The sequence below is a fragment of the Trichechus manatus genome, unplaced genomic scaffold (genome assembly GCF_000243295.1).
Source record: "Trichechus manatus latirostris isolate Lorelei unplaced genomic scaffold, TriManLat1.0 scaffold00008, whole genome shotgun sequence".
Taxonomy (NCBI): domain Eukaryota; kingdom Metazoa; phylum Chordata; class Mammalia; order Sirenia; family Trichechidae; genus Trichechus; species Trichechus manatus.
In genome coordinates, this window is record NW_004443944.1 from 13,509,503 (window position 1) to 13,528,259 (window position 18,757).

The window sequence follows — 18,757 nt, forward strand, 5'->3', positions numbered from 1 at the left end:
GCGCGCGGACTTCGAGGCAAAAGGCACGTGTCATGGCCGTGTGCCCCCCACTTCCCGAGAATTGAAGCGCTTGGCACGTGCAGCCCCTTGACAGCAGGGCGCGCAGAGCCCGGGACAGTGGCGCTGGGGCCCAGGGACAGGTGCACTTAGAGCTCCAGGGAAGTTGTGTGGCGTGGCGCATTCGTCCCCGGAGGCTGGCGCGCGGCAGGGCGCGTGCAGCACACCCGTCAGCTGCGCGCAGGCCCGAGGCAGCGGCTCGGAGCGGGCCGTCCCGCTCGCAGCGCTCCCTGGCCGGCATGCAGGCGCCCGGGTCCGCGGTACAGACCCGCAGCTGGGCGGCCCCGACGCCGGGGGTCGGGGGGCTGGCGCCGCGGTTGCCACGGTCCCGGCAGCGGGCTAGGCAGGCGCCGCGTTCTCCCCGCCCCGCGCTCAGTCCCCTCCCTCCGTCCCGCCTCCTGCCCCGGTACCTCCCTTGGCGGCTGCCGCGCGACGCTCGCGGCGCACTCGGAGCCCGGCGGGCAGCCGGAGGCAGAGGCGGGCCGGGCCGAGTGCGGAGCCAAGCCGGGCCCCGGGGCCGAAGTTTGGCCGCGGCTCGGGAGGCGGCGCGGGCGGCCGGGGACTTCCAGCCCGCTCTCGCGTCTTCGCCTGGGCCCCTCAACCGCCGGGGGCGCGGTCGCCGCGGCTCGGCCAACTCCGAGGCGGGGACGCCAAGCCAGGAACTTGAGGTGGGAACTTTGCGCGCTAAACCTCGCGGGGCCACCGAGTCGCGGACAGGCCCCAGTGCCTGCAGACTCGGCCGCCGGGGACCGCACGTGGCCATGGCCCGGGGGCCCCTGCGGGGATCTCCCCACCCCGCGGAGGGTGGAGGCTGCAGCGACAGAGGACCCGGGAGCAGCCGCGGGTGGCGACGTGGAGCGCGCTCGCCACGGTCACGGTGCGGGGCTGGTTTCAGTTCGTCTCAAGGGGTCTCTGGGGTGCAAACTGGGGACGTTCTCAGCCACGATGCCCGGGGCAGGAGGGGACGCATCCTGGCTGCGGGCGGAGGTTTCTCGCCGAGTGAGGAAGGAGAGGGCGTTGGGGCACGTCTGCCACTCGTTGATTCGCTCTCCCCTTCAAAACGGAATGGAGCATCCCACCAGGAACTCAACAAGCGTTGATTGAGCGCCTACTGTGTGCTTGGCGCTGGGGACACAGGCACAGCTCTGTTCTCTGGAGGCCCCTTCCTGTGACCGGGGAGAGATCCCCCTCAGCCTCAGGGGCTCCTTACCGGGAGGTGGCTAGCCTGGGTGGGTTGGAGTCTTTGGGTGGGGAAGGAAAAGAGAGAAGTTCGTTCTTCATTCATGGACTGGACAAAGATGGATCGGGCATCTACTCCGCTCACCGAGCCAAGTGCTCGACATTCATTATTTCATTCACTCGTTCGTTCATTCAGCAAACATTCATTGAGGCACTGTACTGGGGCGAGGACAGTGAACAAGGCATGGGATGGGGCAGGATAGAATGGGGACAGCTTAGGAGGAAGTAGGGATTGAGAGGAAGCCCCTCCCTTGAAGAGGTCATCCTGGGGGGTGGCCGACTCAGCACCTGGCACACGGTAGGCAGAAAGAAGGTCACTGGACAGGTTGCAGGCTGGCCGTTCTTTGGTTCCCCTAGCACGTGCATTTGGGGGGAGAGGGAGGAGCTGGTTTTTGGATCCAACCAAAAAAACCAAACCTGTTGCTGTGGAGTCCATTCGGACCCATAGTGACCCCGTAGGACAGAGCAGAACTGCCCCATCGGGTTTCCAAGGAGCGGCTGGTGGATTCAAGCTGCTGACCTTTTGGTCAGCAGCCGAGCTCTTATCCACTGCGCCACCAGGCCTTTCATTTTTGGATAGGAAAAGAAAATGTCTAAAAAGGCTCCTTAGGGGAGGTGATACTGAAAAAAAAAAAAGGTTGAGAAACACTGAGTTGACATGACTGATGAACCCAGCCTGCCAGCAGTGGGGTTTGTTGGTTAAGTTGTAGGCATTTTCTTAAGCACTAACTATTCTTAGGCACCGAAAGGGTGCCAGGCCTTTTGTCAAGTGCCAGGGTCGCCCAGGTGGACAAAAAGAGGGAGACAGACCGACGGACAGCCTCTTCCCTGACACCCGTGATAAGTGCAGGGGGAGGTGTGAGGAGTGACAGGAACTGCTCTGATTCACGGTGGTGGGAGTGTTTCCTGCCTCTAAGGGTCTGAATATTTTACACTCACCCCCAACCCCTCCACACACACACACACACACACACACACACACACACACACACACGACTGCACAGAGTCACTGTGAGGAGCCTCACCGTCGGTTTGGTGCTCCTGGAGACCCAGGCACATGGGGTGGGGCACGTGGCCAGGGCAGGGCCATGTTTCTCAGGTGCATTGCTCAGGCTCTGTCGGACCGAGCTCGCACACACATCCTTTGGCTTTTGGAGCTCTGCAGAGGCACCTGCCAAGTGGCGAGGGAGGGGAGGTGTGTTTGAAAGACAGACCAGCAATGGCCCCTGGGGGTTGGCTTCATCATCCCTCTTCTAGGCCAGCCCATTCCGGCGGAAAGATGTCTGTCATGGGACTCCAACCCCGCAGGGAGCCCTGAGTGCGTTGGAAGCTACACAGCCTCGTTCCTCTCCTGGGGCTTGAGAACCGAGGCTGGGGCGCCCTGGAGTCGGATTTTGGGTAGATCTGGGAGCCAGGCTCAGGTTCGACTGCAACTTTGAATTCTCTGGGCTCTGGCAAGAGGTGAGGGTGACATCCTGGGAATAGGGGAGCAGAGAAGAGATGCGTCCTGGATGGTGGACTAGGGAGTTCCCCTGCCAGGCCCCTGAAGGGTGTCGGGTAGGCTGTCCCTTCTCCACATTCCAGATACGTGATGGCGAGTCAACATTTCCAGTTGCCAGAGGCCTGGGAGTCCACCCTTGGTTGGCTCACTAAGCCCGGAAATAGAGCCCCTAGGTGGGAAAAGGCAGCTGGAAAAGCCCTTCTGAATATAATTAATAGAGAGAGAGGCAAGGGAGCCGAGCTGCAAGTACTCACTCACTACTGGCCATTTTTATTACACAGCGGCTGTATTTGATTAACAGAATCAGAGCATAAGTGAATTTGCTGCAGAGCAGGATCTGAACTGAACTGTGAACCCCCACCCCCTGTGTGGTGACTTTTGGCCTCATACCTTTCCTCCCTAGGCAGGCAGGCCAGTCTCCCATGCTCTCTGTCCTTCCTTCATTGCCTCCCTGCCACAGCATACCCTAGAGACTGCAGCCTGAACGCTTACTACCGCAGAAGAGCTGGGGACGCATGTAAGCAGGTGTCCCGCTCTTGCTGCCCCGAGGTCCCACTGCTTCCCCAGCCCACTCCTCTGCTTCAGCCTGTACCACCACCATTGTGGCTGCAAGCAAGCAAACAGGAAAGGATCTCCTGGCTCCCGCCCCACAGCACCTGCTGGTAGAAGGCCAGTGTGCACTGAGTGTTATTTTGCCAGCAGCAGAGCCGGGAGGCTCCAGAGCTGCTGGGTCTTTTTTATAGGGAGGAGACTCTGGCACTTTCTCTCATTTTGCGGGGAGAGGGGGAAGAGGGAAGAGCCCAGCCCCCAGCTAAAATCCCTCCCCCGACCCTGGGACTTGGGCTCCATCTTGGAGAAAGCAAGGCTGAGGTCCAGCGTAGTTGGACTGCGGCGAGGGCAGCAGGTGGCTAAGACAGACAGACGCCCCACACTGGCGTAGCATCTCGTGGAGACGCAGCATGCCAGGACCTGGGCCAGGCTCATGGCTGGGTTTCTTTTGATGAGCATTTTAATCGGGAGTTAATGCAGCATAGCCCACCTCTGAGTCAGCCCAGCCAGGAATCCTAACCCTGACAGATGACCTGGTGCTGGCAGTGACATGCAGCAGGGCCCGAGAACGGCAGGGAGATGGATGGGGTCTCCTCGGCAGCTGCTCGGAGTTAGACAATGACACAGGTCGAAAACTGTGGTCAAGAGAAAGAAACCAACGCCCCGGGAGCTTGGGAAGGAAATGCTTTTCTTCTGGAAAGTTGCCTTGGAGGTTGTATGAGTTTCTATTGCTGCAGTAACATGACCACAGATGTAGTGGCTTAAGCAATACACACTTCTTATCTTACACTTCTGGAGGTCAGAAGTATGAGATGGATTTCACTAGACTAAAACCAAGGGGATGGCAGGGCTGCGTTCCTTCTGGAAGTTCTAGGGGAGAATCCGTTTTCTTAGCTTTCCCAGTTTCTGGAAGCCACCTGCATTCCTTGGCTCATGGCCCTACATCACTCCAACCTCTGCTTTCATTCTCGCATCTCCTTCTCTGACTCTGACCCTCCTGCCTCCCTCTTGTAAGAACCCTGTGGTTACACTGGGGCCACCCAGGTACTCAGGATAATCTCCTCATCTCAAGGGCCTTAACTCCACCACACCAGCCAAGTCCCGCTTGCCATCTAAGGTAGCGTATTCACAGATTCTGGGGATTAGGAAAGGAGCCCTGGTGGTGCAGTGGTTATGTACAAGGCTGCTAACCAAAAAGCTGGCGGTTCAAACCCACCAGCCGCTCCGCAGGAGAAAGACATGGCAGTCTGCTTCTGTAAAGATTACAGCCTTGGAAACTCTATGGGGCAGTTCTACTCTGTCCTACAGGGTCACTATGAGTCAGAATCAACTTGACTGGCAGCGAGTTTTTTTGGGATTAGGACATGGACATATTTGTGGGAGGGAGGCGTTACTCTGTTGACCACAGGGGTGTGCCTTATTTGTTAGTGCAAGTTACAGATAAGGAAACTGAGACTCGACTGAGATGAGTGGCTTGCTATCAGTCCAGATGAAAGGGAGAGGCAGACCTGAAGTCCAGCCCCCCAGGAGGTGTTTCCCCCTCACATTCCTCTAAGGAAGGGAACGTGCGGGGAGGGGAGGTGCCAAGCTTGCCATCATGGGACACAGAGGCCATTCTAAGCAAGCACTTACGTAGCCCTTATGATGTGCCCAGCACAACACCAACTACTTTATGTATTTCAGCAACCTTAGGGGGCGGTGCAATGATTGCCCTAGTTAAGAACTGAGGGCACTCAGGCACAGAGAGGGAAGGTCATTTGACTCAGGGTGCACAGCTGGTAAGTGGTGAGCCAGGCAGGCTGTCCCCGGGGTCCACACCCTTGGCCATAGCTGGTGCCCGACTACACCACAGGAGGGCCCTCTGTGCAGAGGCCACGTGGCGGCCCAGAGTTGGACAGAACCACGGGTTTGGTTGATTTCCTGCTCCACTCTTGTGCAGATACCAAATAGGAATAAAGATGCTTCCCCCCAACAATGGCAATTGTCTACTTCCCTCCCATCCCCCACAGACTTCCCAAAAGCTTGTCTGTAGAAAATAGAGACTGGAGACCCAGTTCCTGGCTCGCTGTAGGTGGCCAAGACCCCTCCACCCCACCCCCGACAAGGAACCAGTGACCCAGGGGGACAGTAAAACGCAGAGGTCGGAGTCTGGCTTGGAGTCCCACAGACCTAGCTTGAATTCTAGCTTCATCACTAATCGCCAGTCATGAGTTTTCACATGAGTTACTGCGAAGAACCTCAATGTTCTCATCCGTAAAATGGGGGTGTTAGTGGTAATGCCTGCCTCGTAGGAAGGGCGAGGGCTTGTGCATTTAAGGCCACTTTCACAGCACCTGGCACTTAGTGAGGGCGCCATTGAAGGAGGCTGTCATCCCTCTTTGCACACCGTGCTTGGCTGTCTCCGAATTCCCCCCTCCCACTTAGAAGATGACCCCGTTGTAGGGGATGGCTGTAGGACAGAAGAGCAGAGTCTGAGAGGTCAGCGACTTGTTGAAACCCTGGAGAGAGACCTGAGAGGTATTTTAGCAGCTGGATACTGGAGAGTTTATGGAACCCTTTCATGTCCTCGATGGATGTGCATGGGGACAGCGATCAGATATGTGGCTAAGACCTGGGCCTCCTCCGTCCACTGGGTCCTCACACCAGCCCTGGGAGGTGGGCACTGTTGTCACCATTTTGTAGGGTAGGACACAGAGTGGGTGAGTAACTCAGGAAGTGCACACAGCACGGGTTATTAGCACGAGCCACAGTGGTGGCCAGCCAAGCCTGACTGGAACCTTTGTCCCATCCTGTCCCCCCTGGATTCCTGCCTCCTGAGGCCCCGCACCCCCACCTTTAGTGGTGCACCAACCACAGAGCAGCCTCGCGGTGGGGATGCCTTGCAGAACTCCCTCCGGCTTAAGTGAGCTCCAGGTGATTCAAAAGCAGGCGTTTTTGTTGGTTTTGTGCTCTTCATTTTTTTTTTTTTTTTTGGTCTGGATTAAAACCCAGAGTCCTGTTAACCACACCCTTTACTTCACAGCACTCTTCATCACTGGCCTGTGCAAGACTCTTGTTTTATTCATTGCCCCCTCGTTCCACTCTCTGGCTTATTCCCCTCCAGGCACCCCACCCCTGCCATGTAGTTGATACAGGTCCTTGAACGTGCCTGAGTCCTTGTTCGATTATGTAATGTGTGTGAGTGTGTGTGGTAACTTATAGAAATAGCGTAGTGCTGTAAACTTCTGTTTCTTTTCCCACTCGGCATCACTTTTTAAAATCTAACTGTGTTGCTAAATGTACGTCTAGTTCATTGCTTGTAGTTCCTGCATAGGATTCCGCAGTCTGCACCTGCCCCAAGTGACTTGTCCATTCCTCTGGGGAGGACAGCCGGGGGCTCCAGCTCGCTAGTTTGCCAGACACACGTTCTTGCACGTTGTTCTCTGTTAGAGCTGACTCCCCAGAAGCCAATCCTGAGTCAGGGATTCGAGTACAGACAATTTACTACTGACGATGTCTGTCTCAAGCCTGGGTCTGCGAAATACACCCAGGAGTGGGATTGCTGGATCATAGGCCAAAAGCATCCTTCATTTCCCTCAGTACAGCCGATGGCTTTCCCGGGAGGCTGTACCAGGCTACACCCCTCCAGAACTGGGTTTTAGGGTTAGACAATGCTGGGTTCAAGTTTTGGTGGATCAGATCAAGAAAGGAGTCACCCTCGGTGGGGCAGAGTCCCCTCAGAGCTAATAATAATAACAGTAGGCGTCTGTTGAGGGTTCACTGTGTGTCAGGCATTGGACCAAGTATGTCACCTGCCTTATCTGCTTTAGTCCTCACAAAAACTCAAGGAGATGGGAGCTATTCTATCCCCATTTTACAGATGGGGACACTGAGTCTTAGAGGTAAGGAGTGACTTGCCCAAAGTCACAGAGCAACTGGCCATGAACTCAGGTCTCCTGATTTCAGAGCCACTGGGATCTTCTGCCTCCCCAGCTTGGGGTAGTCAGCAGGTTGCCCCCCATCCTGGAGTAGGACCAGCTTTTCCTCAGATCCCCTCTAGTTGTGTCCCATGGCCTCTGCAACAAACGACCACAAACTGAATGGCTTAAAACACCACATATTTATTGTCCTCCAGTTCTGGAGGTCAGAAGTCTGAAATGGGTCCCAAACAAACAAACAAAACCCATTGCCATGGAGTTGATTCTGACTTACAGTGACCCTATAGGACAGAGGAGAACTGCCCCATAGGGTTTCCAAGGCTGTAGTCTTTACAGAAGCAGGCGGCCACATCTTTCTCCTGCGGAGCTGCTGGTGGGTTTAAACCACCACCTTTTCAATTAGCAGCCTAGCACTTAACTACTGTACCACCAGGGCTCCTTGTAATGGGTCCCGCTGAGCTAAAATCAAGGTGTCGGCAGAGCTGGTTCCCTCTGGAGGCTCTAGGGGAGAGTCAGCTTCCTTGCCTTTTCCAGCTTCTAGAGGCTGCCTGTAGTCCTTGGCCCCTTCCTCCGTCTTCACAGCAGTGTGGCATCTTCAGAGCTCTCTCTGACCTCTGCTTCCTTCATCACATTGCCTTCTCTGACACAACCCTCCTACCCTTCTTTTATAAGGATCTTGTGATTACATTGGGCCCATGTGGATAATCCAGGATATTCTCAGCTCCAAATCCTTAATTTAATTACACTTGCAAACTCCCTTTTATCATGTAACATATTCCCAGGTTCCAGGGATTAACACATGGACATCTTGGGGTGGGGGGCATTATTCTACTACCACCCCCACCCCTAGTGATGCTTACCTGCACCAACCAGTCAGGCCTGATGTGGGGTGAAGCAGCCAGGAAGTGGGTGCTGGATGCTGGGGACAGGTATGGCCCCTGCCATTGGGCTTCACCCTGTCTCTGTGCCTTCCTGAGGTTTCCACATGGCTAGCCTAGCCCTCCTGCCCCTCTCCAGCCCAGCCAGGTCAGAGCTACCCAGCTGTGCCCCACTTCCACATGCTCATCAGATCAGTTTTGGTGGCCTAACACCATCTGTTATGAATTGAATTGTGTCCCCCAAAAAGATATGTTGAAGTCCTAACCCTAGGTACTTGTGATTATGACCTTATTTGGAAACAGGGTCTTTGAAGATGCTGTTAGTTAACGGGAGGTTGTACTGGAATAGGGTGGGCCCTCATCCAGTGTGACTGGGAGGAAGACAGCCTGTGACTATGGCGCCAGGGATTGAGTGATGCACCTCTAAGCCATGGAAAGTCAAGGATTGCCAGGAACCACTAGAAGCTGGAAGAGATAAGGAAGGGTTCTTCCTTAGAGTCATCAGGGAAAACACGGCCCAGCCAACACCCTGAATGTAGACTCCTGGCCCCCAGAACTGTGAGACAATAAACGTCTGTTGTTTTAAGCCACCCAGTTTGTGGTACTTTGTTACAGCAGCCTAGGAAACGAGCACTCCATCCATGCGAGACGCCCCCATTTTTGCTCTCTCTCCTTGAATTGCCCACATTCTCACCCATCCTCCCACAGCCAGGAAATGCTTCTGCTCACTCAGGGCTCATCATAGCGCCCCCTGTCTGCCACCTTAGAACATGGCACCACCAAGGGATTCTTGATTCCTCTCCTTTCCCTCTCACCAAACGCTCTGTCCCTCAGCAAGTCCTGTCAGCTCTTCCTCCAAAGTACACCCCGAATCCATCCAGTTCTCCCTGTTTCCTGCACCTCCAGCCTAGGGCAGGTCTCTGTTTGACTCTTTCCAGAATGACTGCAGTAGCATTCAGCCTGATATCCCCAGACCATCTACTCGCCACACAACCACCCATGACCTTCCTGTCCCACGTAGAATAAAATCCCAGCTCCTAATTGGGCCGCTAGGCCACTAGACCTCCCCAAGCACACCTTCTACCACCTTCCTTTCACTCCCTCTGCTGCAGCCACATTGGCCTTCTCTGTGGTCTTTACCATCCAAGCCCAGTCCAGCATCAGGGAGCATCCTCCTGCTGTTCCCTCTCCCTGAGATATCCTCCTCACATCATCACAAGCTGGCTCCTTCCCATCCATATGGCTCAGCCCCAATGCCACCTCCTCCAAGAGGCCCTCCCTGATCACTCCCACTAGTGTCACCCTACCCCACCCTCATCGTTCTCCATCCCTTGCCCTGTTCTTAACTCGGGCTCTGAGAGGGTGGTGCCCACAGCGTCCATTGTCACTCCGTGTCGGAGCCACCTGAACATGGTGTGCATTTTCCCCTCCCCTCTGTATTAAACGATCTTCTGAGACAGGACAACTCCCACACGGGATGCTGAGGCTTTAACTCACCACAGGGACGGCTGACGGAAAGAACCGAGGAATGGTTAATTAGGGAAGCTTTCTGCTGGAAGGAAGGCAGGGCAGCTTGCAAGGAGAACTTCTGGGAGGAAGAGGTGAATACAGCTGTGGGGATTTCACCATAGCCCCACAGGGCGTGCGGGAAGAGAGCAATGTTCGTTTGCCTCTATCACCATCCTTGCCAAACTGAATGTCGTTTTTTCTCGTCTTTGGTGGCAGAGATAAAGCATCAGAACTGAAAAGCGGCATCACTAATGTGAAGTGCCTAAAAGGGATTCTTCTCGCACCTCTGAGGGATCCTGGCAGGCTTCGCCTAAGGAGATGGGTTCCAATTTTATGTGAAGTTAAAAACGCCCTCAATACTCTAAAATCAAATCATTTTTATTTCAAACACAGGTGCACCCTAGTTTTCCAAAACCCAATCTATGAAACTGTAGATTTCCCCCCAAAGATCAATGAGTGGAGAAGTGATTTTTTTTTTAAGAATTCCTGTTAGAAGCCCATTTCGAAGGTGAACCCCTCCCCCGTGCTCCCTGCTTTTAAAACATTGTTTCTTATCCATTAGTGTGTGTGTGTGTGTGTGTGTGTGTGTGTGTGTGTGTGTGTGTGTGTGTGTGTGTATTTCCTGAACATGTCTGTAGCACAGATTGACACTCAGCTGTTGGAAATGGGTCTCCATCTGGAGTTCTGATGAACTTTGCTGGTAGCACTAACTTCCTTTGGGGATGGCAGGTACATGGATAAAAAGGCAACATATTGGACTCTTGTTACTTTTCTATGTATCGACTTACTTCTGGAGAGCATAAGCCAGGGTTCTCAAACTCAAATGCCTACAAGGGCCAGGAAGAAAACACATGTGAGTTGAAGTAGAGTGGATGTTAGGAAGACAATAGGGAGTGGTGGGGACTGTGGTGGCTTGGAGCATGCATGCCCCACTTAAAGGGGGCAGCCATTTCTCACTTGGAATTTGGTCCAAGTGCGGCCAGGCTTTAATATGATTTTTTACATGTACTTTCTCAATTTCAAAATCTTCTCCAAGCCACCCAGAATATTTGTGAACCAAATTCAGCCCGTGAGCATGTCTGAATAAACAGTGCCATTCTAGTCCACAGACCTTTAGCTTTGAAGGTCGGAAGGAAGGATTCCATGCAAGCTGATGTGGTGACCTCCTTTCTCGGCGGTGCCTTCACCTTGGCCTCACCAACAGGAAACTGGCTCATTCAATGAGTACTTCTCTGAGCTTTGACAGTGCTGGGCACCAGAGATGAGTAAAGCACAGGCCTTGCCCTCAGGGAGCAAGCGGTCTGATGAAGGAGCCAGCCTTGCACAGGAATGATTCTAAAGCCAGATGTTAGGTTAAGTGAGGACAAATGCACCAGGTATTTAAGGAAGGGGGCACTGGATTTAGTCAGAAGGTCCAAGGAAGGTTTCCTGGAGGAGCGAGTGTGCCCGCCTGGTTTGCCCCTATATCCTGAAGGTCATGTTTGTGATACATGAGCACATGTGGCCCTGTTCTGATAACTGTGTGTTTCTGTGTACATTGCCTTTATGACAGGTGATATTAGTCTTCCATTGAAGAACATACAAAGTGTCATGTTAGATAAATACTAATAGTAATAATAAACCACTTGCCATCAAGTTGATGCCAACTCATGACAACCCATGTGCATCAGAGCAGAACTGTGCTCTGTAGGTTTTTCAGTGGTTGATTTCTTGGAAGTAGATCGCCAGGCCTTTCTTCCCGGGCACAAATAGACGACAATTATTGAGTACCTACTTACTTTGTACCAGGCACTATATTACGTGCTCATATGTACGTAATTCATTGAATCCTCTCAATAATCCTGCGAAGTAGTTCAGATGTTGTAGATGAGGAATTGCAATGTATCAAGGTTGAATAATTTGCCCAGGCCACGTGGCTCCAGAGTTGATGCTTATAACCACTACCGCAGGGGTTCTCCACCTCGGCACTGTTGACATTGGAGTTGGATAATTCTCTGTTGTGGGGGCCGTCATCTGCACTCTAGGATGTTTAGCAGCATCCCTGGCCTCCACCCACTAGACGCCAGTAGCACTTCCCACCCAATCATGACAACCAATGTCTCAGACATTTTCCATGGTCCCCTGAGGGACAAAACTGTCCCATTGAAGACCAAGGCACTACATTAAACTGCCTCTCCAAGTTAAATTTTAAAACGTTGCGTTAATTTAAAATACCAAGTTAAGTAAATAACAGCATAGGCATGGCACGACAGTCCCCGAGGATGTCAGCTCCGGGGAAGGGGACCACACTGGTTCTGTGCACTGCTGAGTCCCCAGTGCTTAGCACAGTGCCAGGTACACAGTGGCGCTCAGTAAATTTTGTTGCATAAGCAAGGCATACATGGCCAAATTGTGAAGGTGGCCTGGGAACCCTGAGGGTCAGGAGATGCTGGGCTGTAGTATTGTATTCTTATTGCTAAGTGAGTCTCTGCGGAGGCAAAGCTTCAGCCCAGACTCAGGAGTCACTGCGGGTGTCTCCCCTTCTCCCCTCAGGCCCGAGAGGGATGTGAAGGCCCAAAATGACCCTCCTCCCTGGGGACAACTCTGACTACGACTACAGCGCCCTGAGCTGCACCTCCGACGCATCCTTCAACCCAGCCTTCCTCCAGCACAGCCAGGCCCTCAAGGGCGTGTTCTACCGCCGGGCCCAGAGGCTGCGGCCGCAGGACGAGCCCCGCCTGGGCGGCCAGCCCGAGGACCGCCGACGCCGGATCATCATCAACGTGGGCGGCATCAAGTACTCGCTGCCCTGGACCACGCTGGACGAGTTCCCGCTGACGCGCCTGGGTCAGCTCAAGGCCTGCACCAACTTTGACGACATCCTCAACGTGTGTGATGACTACGATGTGACCTGCAACGAGTTCTTCTTTGACCGCAACCCGGGCGCCTTCGGCACCATCCTGACCTTCCTGCGGGCGGGCAAGCTGCGGCTGCTGCGCGAGATGTGCGCCCTGTCCTTCCAGGAGGAGCTGCTCTACTGGGGCATCGCCGAGGACCACCTGGACGGCTGCTGCAAGCGCCGCTACCTGCAGAAGATCGAGGAGTTCGCGGAGATCGTAGAGCGGGAGGACGAGGACGAAGCGCCGGACAGCGAGGGCCACGGCAGCGAGGGCCCGGCGGAGGCCGAGGGCCGCCTGAGCCACTGCATGCGCAGACTTCGCGACATGGTGGAGCGGCCGCACTCGGGGCTGCCCGGCAAGGTGTTCGCCTGCCTCTCAGTGCTCTTTGTCACCGTCACCGCCGTCAACCTGTCCGTCAGCACCTTGCCCAGCCTGAGGGAAGAGGAGGAGCAGGTAAGAGCCCACAGCTCGTGGGGCAGTTGGGGACGGGTCCCTGAGGACAGGACAGTCTGTGGGACCACTCCTCTCCCAGGGGTCCACATCCGTCACACAAGCCCAATGTCACCTTCTCCAAAGAGTCCTCCCTGACTCTGCTGGCCGAATAGCATCCCCAGCCCCCCTGCATCATGCTACATGACGGCATGTTTACATGTGGGATGTCTGCCTCCCCTTTAAAATGAGACCTCCAGGAGACAGTGGCCATGTCTGTCCTCGTCTCTGCTGTGTCCCCAGCGCCTGGATGGCGTCTAGCACTGTCAAGGCATTCAGCAGTACAGTCGATCCTCCTTACTTGCGGTAGTTAATGTTCTCTAAAGTCCCCCGGATGAGCGAATACCGAGCCGGCACGTTCACCTCGGCTGGAACCGGAACCGCTCCTCTTGACACGTGCATGTCCGCGCATGATCACAGATAAAACAGCACCGCGAGCAGTTCTAGTGAGTGTGCGGGTTCGCGAATACAGAATCTGCGAATAATGAGGAGCGACTGAGTGTGTTGCGTGAGCAAATGAGCGAATCGGTGGATGCGATTTGTGATGTGCGTGATCTAAGCGCGTTATGTTTATCATCCAAAGTTCATTTCACTGACAAGAGTCCTTTCTCAGCCTTCCTCATTCTTTTGCATAAAAATATCCCAGAAAGATTTTCGGGGCCCTGAACGTAACTTCTATTGGTGTGTCTGTGTGTGTGTCCATGTCCTCAAATGGTGGGCATTTCTTTGTGTTAAATAAGACAGTCAAGTAAAGTATTGAATCCAGTGCCCGAGACAGGTTGTGTGCTCATGTAAGGGCTGCTCCCCACCCGCCAGGTCTTAGAGCTGGGAGCTGGGCTGCACACCCTACCTGCATCTTCCGGGTCCGTCCTCAGGCAGTCCCAGGAGGCAGCCGTTCACACCCACTTGACAGATGCAGACACTGAGGCTGAGCAGCTCGCACAAAGCCACGTGGCTCACGACCCAGGCTTGACTGAGTCCAAAGTCTGTGTCCTTACACATGGAAGTACGGTTTCTGCATGGCTGCCTGGAGACCTAGGACAGCCCCACGGAGGGGTGTGCTTGACCCCCAGTGTTTCCTAAAAATTTGACCAACATTTAAAAGTAGGGCGTTTTTCATATAAAAATTCAAACTCCCAGCTTCTCTTAAGTATAAGGTCAGATCCCCTGGGCCCACAGCCCCAGCCATCAGCTGTCAGCAGGAGCTGAGTACTCCCGGCTCGGCTTCCTCATTTATGAGACCTGTAAGCCTTTGAGTTGGTGGCCCCTTCTTTACACACAAGGAACCCTAGTGGGTTGCACAGTGGTTAAGCGCCCAGCAGTTCAAACCCACCAGCTGCTCCGTGGGAGAAAGATGTGGCAGTCTGCTTCTGTAAAGATTGCAGACTTGGAAACCCTATGGGGCGGTTCTACTCTGTCCTATAGGGTTGCTATGAGTCAGAATCGACTTGACAGCAACAGATTTGAAGCCCTTACACACAGGGGTTTCTGGGAGCAAGTTTCAAGAAAGACCAAAAGATCTCAGGCAGGCGTAGGCATTGCAGAAATAGGCATACACATAAATATCATGCTGGGCAATATTTACTGAGCTCCTGCTGGGTTCTGTGCTGTGCTAAGTGCTTTACGTGCATTCTCTGAGTTAACTTTAGAAATACCATGTGAAGATATTTCCACATATGTGTAGCCATAGTTGTTCTATTTATAATCCATGTAGGGTTTCTGGTACTTTCTTATACACTAAAAAAAACAGCACTCAACCAGTAAAATTAATGTTTGACAAGCACAAGGGGTTGAGAGGGCAGGCTGGAGCCAGACTGCCTAAATTCGAATCCCATTTCGTCCACCCTGGCTCTGTAACCATGGGTAAGTTACTTAAACTCTCTGTGCTTCCGCTTCCTCACCTGTCCAAGGGTACGATCAAGAGGCCCACCTTAAAGCTTTCAGTGAGTGAATCCACGTCAAGTGACTTGAATAGTACCTGGCACATAATGAGTGTGCAAAAAGTGCAACCCTAACTGTTACACTGCCCGCCAAAAAGAAAATGCTTACCATCTGAGACCTACCTGGAAGTATCTGTGCTTTGAATAGATTTCTTCTTAGCTCTGACATCTGCGATCCTGGTTTTATCAGGAAAACATCAATAAAGCCACTGTTTTATTTAACTTCGGATACTCGCTTTTTTTTTTTTTTAATACCTGGCATTTTTCACGAGTCAGTGAAAATGCTGTTCTTTAACTTCATTTTGGTGGCCCGTGGGATTCACTGTTTCATTCACTCCATCTGCACGCCTTTGAGTGCTTACAGTATGCAGGCACCACAGGGGAAATAAGGTGACCAGGACAAGTCTTCCAACCGCAAGAGCTTCAAGTCTAAGGGGGGATGGGGTGAGGTGGCATAGTGACATATGCACCCCCATGACCTTAAGCATGAGGTGCAAGACGGGGTGGGGGGGGCTCTGTGTGAGAGGCTTGTCAACAATGTAATCCAGGAAGACTTCCCAGAGAAGGTGGCTTCCTGCCCTAGCAGTCTGTGACCTTAAAAAGTCACACCAAAGATTAACTCATGTCTCCACTTCTAACCTCTTCCTGGGGAGAGGCCTCCTGGAGCAGGACTCTTAGAACCCACCTGTGCCCAAGAACCTACAAGCTTCCCCCAGGCTAAACCCACTTGTCCCTTCCCTCTCTGCTGATAATAAAGTCCAAAGTCACCATGGACTGTCCAGCCATCCAGGGATATTCCAGACCAGAGAGACAAGCTGGCCACCCACGTGCCCATTCCAGCACACAGAGGCCCAGGGAGTGCTATCTCTGTACTGAATTAGTCACCAACATTTAAAAAGCAGGAGCGTCTCTGTAAAAAGCCAGACTTCTAGCTTCTCTTGAAAATTTGGTGAGGCAGCCTTAAGCCAGAATTCTCGTGGGGCAGCAGTCAGGCAGCACTGGCAGGGAGGGCACAGGCTCTCCAGGGGCGCCAGCCCCCACCTGGCCCACTCCCCTTCCCTTTGCCTGCCTGACCCCGGTAGCTTTTGAGTTTGCAACCTCTGCCTAAACTCCAGTCCAGCTCCTCTGCTCCTTCCCATAACAAATGTGAACTGAGCACTTGTGTGCCAGGCCTGTTCCGGGCAACAGGGTCACAGCAGTGAACGACCCACACAAACTGCCTGTCTGTGGGGCACGTGCGGGGGGGTGGGGGCTATAGTCCGCTGGGGTGGGTGAGGTGGGGAGGTGGAGACAGACAATGAACATGGCAAATAAGTAAACAGTAAAGTTTATTAAAAGGTGCTGAGTGCTAGGAAGGGGGAACTGGGGCACAAGGAATGGGCGGCGGGGACATTTTTCAAGCTGGAGAGTCAGAAAACCTCAGTGGGGTGAGGTTTGAAGCAAAGGCCTGGGGGAAGGGAGGGGGAGCGATGTGGGGGTTTGGGGTAGAGCAGGCCAACCGCGGGACCGAAAATGAAGGCCTGGCACGTAGGGGAGCAGGGAGGAGGCCCAGGAGGCCAGAGCAGGGGAGCAAAAGGGGGGTGGGGGAAGGAAGTTGGGAGAGGGAGCAGATGGGTAGAGTAGAGGTGGAAAGTAGATGGTCAGGGGTGAGGGCAGAAGCAGAGAGCCCAGGCAGGAGAGGATGGGGCAGGGCCAAACCAAAAAACCAAACCCCTTGGGTCAATTCTGACTCATAGTGACTCTATAGGACAGAGTAGAACTGCCCCATAGAGTTTCTGAGGAGCGACTGGTGGATTCAAACTGCTGACCTTTTGGTTAGGAGGCATAGCTCACTGTAGCTCTTAACCACTGCACCACCAGGGCTCCAGGGTGGGGGCAGTGGATTTATCTTGAAGGAGCAGCCAACAGGATTTCCTGAGATTGTAGGGGAGGTGTGAGAGAGAGAGAGGGCTTCAGGATGAGGCCGGGGCTCTTGTCCTGAGTAACTAGAAGGTTGGAATTGGCAGTAGTGAAGAAAGGGAAGCCCCTGGGTGGTGCAAACGGTTAACACAGTCAGCTGCTAACTGAAAGGTTGGAGGTTCAAGTCCACCCAGAGGCACCGCGGAAGAAAGCCCTATCGATCTATTTCTGAAAGATCACAGTCACTGAAAATCCTATGGAGCACAGTTCTCCTCTGACATACACAGGGTTGCCAGGAGTCGGAATTGACTCAACCACAACTGTTTAAGATGGGGCAAGCCCCAGGCGAGGCAGTCAGGAGCCCAGTTTTGGATAGGATGAGTGTGAGACACCGCCACACCTGGGGGGCATGGCAAGGAGGCAGCTGGAGTCTGGGGTCAGGAGATCGGGGGCAAGTTCTGGGCTGGAGAGAGGTCAGGAGTGGTCAGTGTGGAGATGGCACTTGGAGCCCCAGGCCTGGGCACGGTCATCCAGGGAGTGGGCATAACTAGAGAGGACAGGCCATGTGACAGGAGAGGTGTCCAGATCACCCTTCACCCAGGGAGCCCAGCACCTGCTTCAGCATGCTGCTTCGCTGGTGGCACCTCTGGCCGGGGACGCCGCCGTGACCTCTCCCTCTTCCCCAGGGCCAGTGCTCCCAGATGTGCCACAACGTGTTCATCGTGGAGTCGGTGTGCGTGGGCTGGTTCTCCCTCGAGTTCCTCCTGCGGCTCGTCCAGGCACCCAGCAAGTTCGTCTTCCTGCGCAGCCCGCTGACGCTCATCGACTTGGTGGCCATCCTGCCCTACTACGTCACCCTGCTGGTGGATGGCGCCGCCGCGGGCCGCCACAAGCCCGGCGTGAGCAACAGCTACCTAGACAAGGTGGGGCTGGTGCTGCGCGTGCTGCGGGCGCTGCGCATCCTGTACGTGATGCGCCTGGCCCGCCACTCGCTGGGCCTGCAGACGCTGGGGCTCACGGCCCGCCGCTGTACCCGCGAGTTCGGCCTGCTGCTGCTCTTCCTGTGCGTGGCTATCGCCCTCTTCGCCCCCCTCCTCTATGTCATCGAGAACGAGATGGCCGAGAGCCCCGAGTTCACCAGCATCCCTGCCTGCTACTGGTGGGCCGTCATCACCATGACCACCGTGGGCTACGGAGACATGGTCCCCAGGAGCACCCCTGGCCAGGTGGTGGCGCTGAGCAGCATCCTCAGCGGCATCCTCCTCATGGCTTTTCCGGTGACCTCCATCTTCCACACCTTCTCCCGCTCCTACCTGGAGCTCAAGCAGGAGCAGGAGAGGCTGATGTTCCGGAGGACCCAGTTCCTCATCAAAACCAAGTCGCAGCTCAGCAACATGTCCCAGGACAGTGACATCTTGTTTGGAAGTGCCTCTTCGGACACCAGAGACAACAACTGAACCCAGAGGGCCGCCGCTGCCGCCAGGACACCCCCTCCCCCTCTGTGGCTTGAAGCAATTGCCAACCACAAACCTGCAAAGGGACGGACTGGCCCTGGGAGGACACCGCACGTCGGCGGGGGAGGGGGGGCCGGCCCCTCTGCGGCCGGAAGTGAGCCGGAGGCGGGGCCTGACCCCAGCACACAGCCTGTCCGCACAGCCCCGATGTGTGTTTCCCTTGGCGAGGAGATGGCTTGTTCTTTCCACCGTGTAAATAATATGCCCAGCAAAAACATGCTTTATGGAGCTTCCTGGAGAAAAAATACAAGCAACAGCAACATCATGTCTGTGTGTGGCTTGTATCCATTTAATTAATTGAAAGACAGCATTCCTTCCACCGGGCCCTCTTAAAGGAGGGGACTGTGTTTCCCAATCCCTCGGTGGTGCAAGCGGTTAACGCACTC

General features: G+C 54.4%; 1 protein-coding gene across 1 annotated transcript; it reads left to right on the plus strand.

Annotated features, from left to right (window-relative positions):
- The first annotated feature begins 469 nt into the window (after positions 1–469).
- KCNG1 (potassium voltage-gated channel modifier subfamily G member 1) lies at positions 470–18,403 on the plus strand. Its single transcript, XM_004370240.1, has 3 exons — positions 470–725; positions 12,183–12,982; positions 17,544–18,403. The coding sequence occupies exons 2-3, from the start codon at positions 12,209–12,211 to the stop codon at positions 18,312–18,314; spliced, it is 1,545 nt and encodes a 514-aa protein (XP_004370297.1). The 5' UTR covers positions 470–725; positions 12,183–12,208; the 3' UTR covers positions 18,315–18,403.
- The last annotated feature ends 354 nt before the right edge of the window (positions 18,404–18,757 follow it).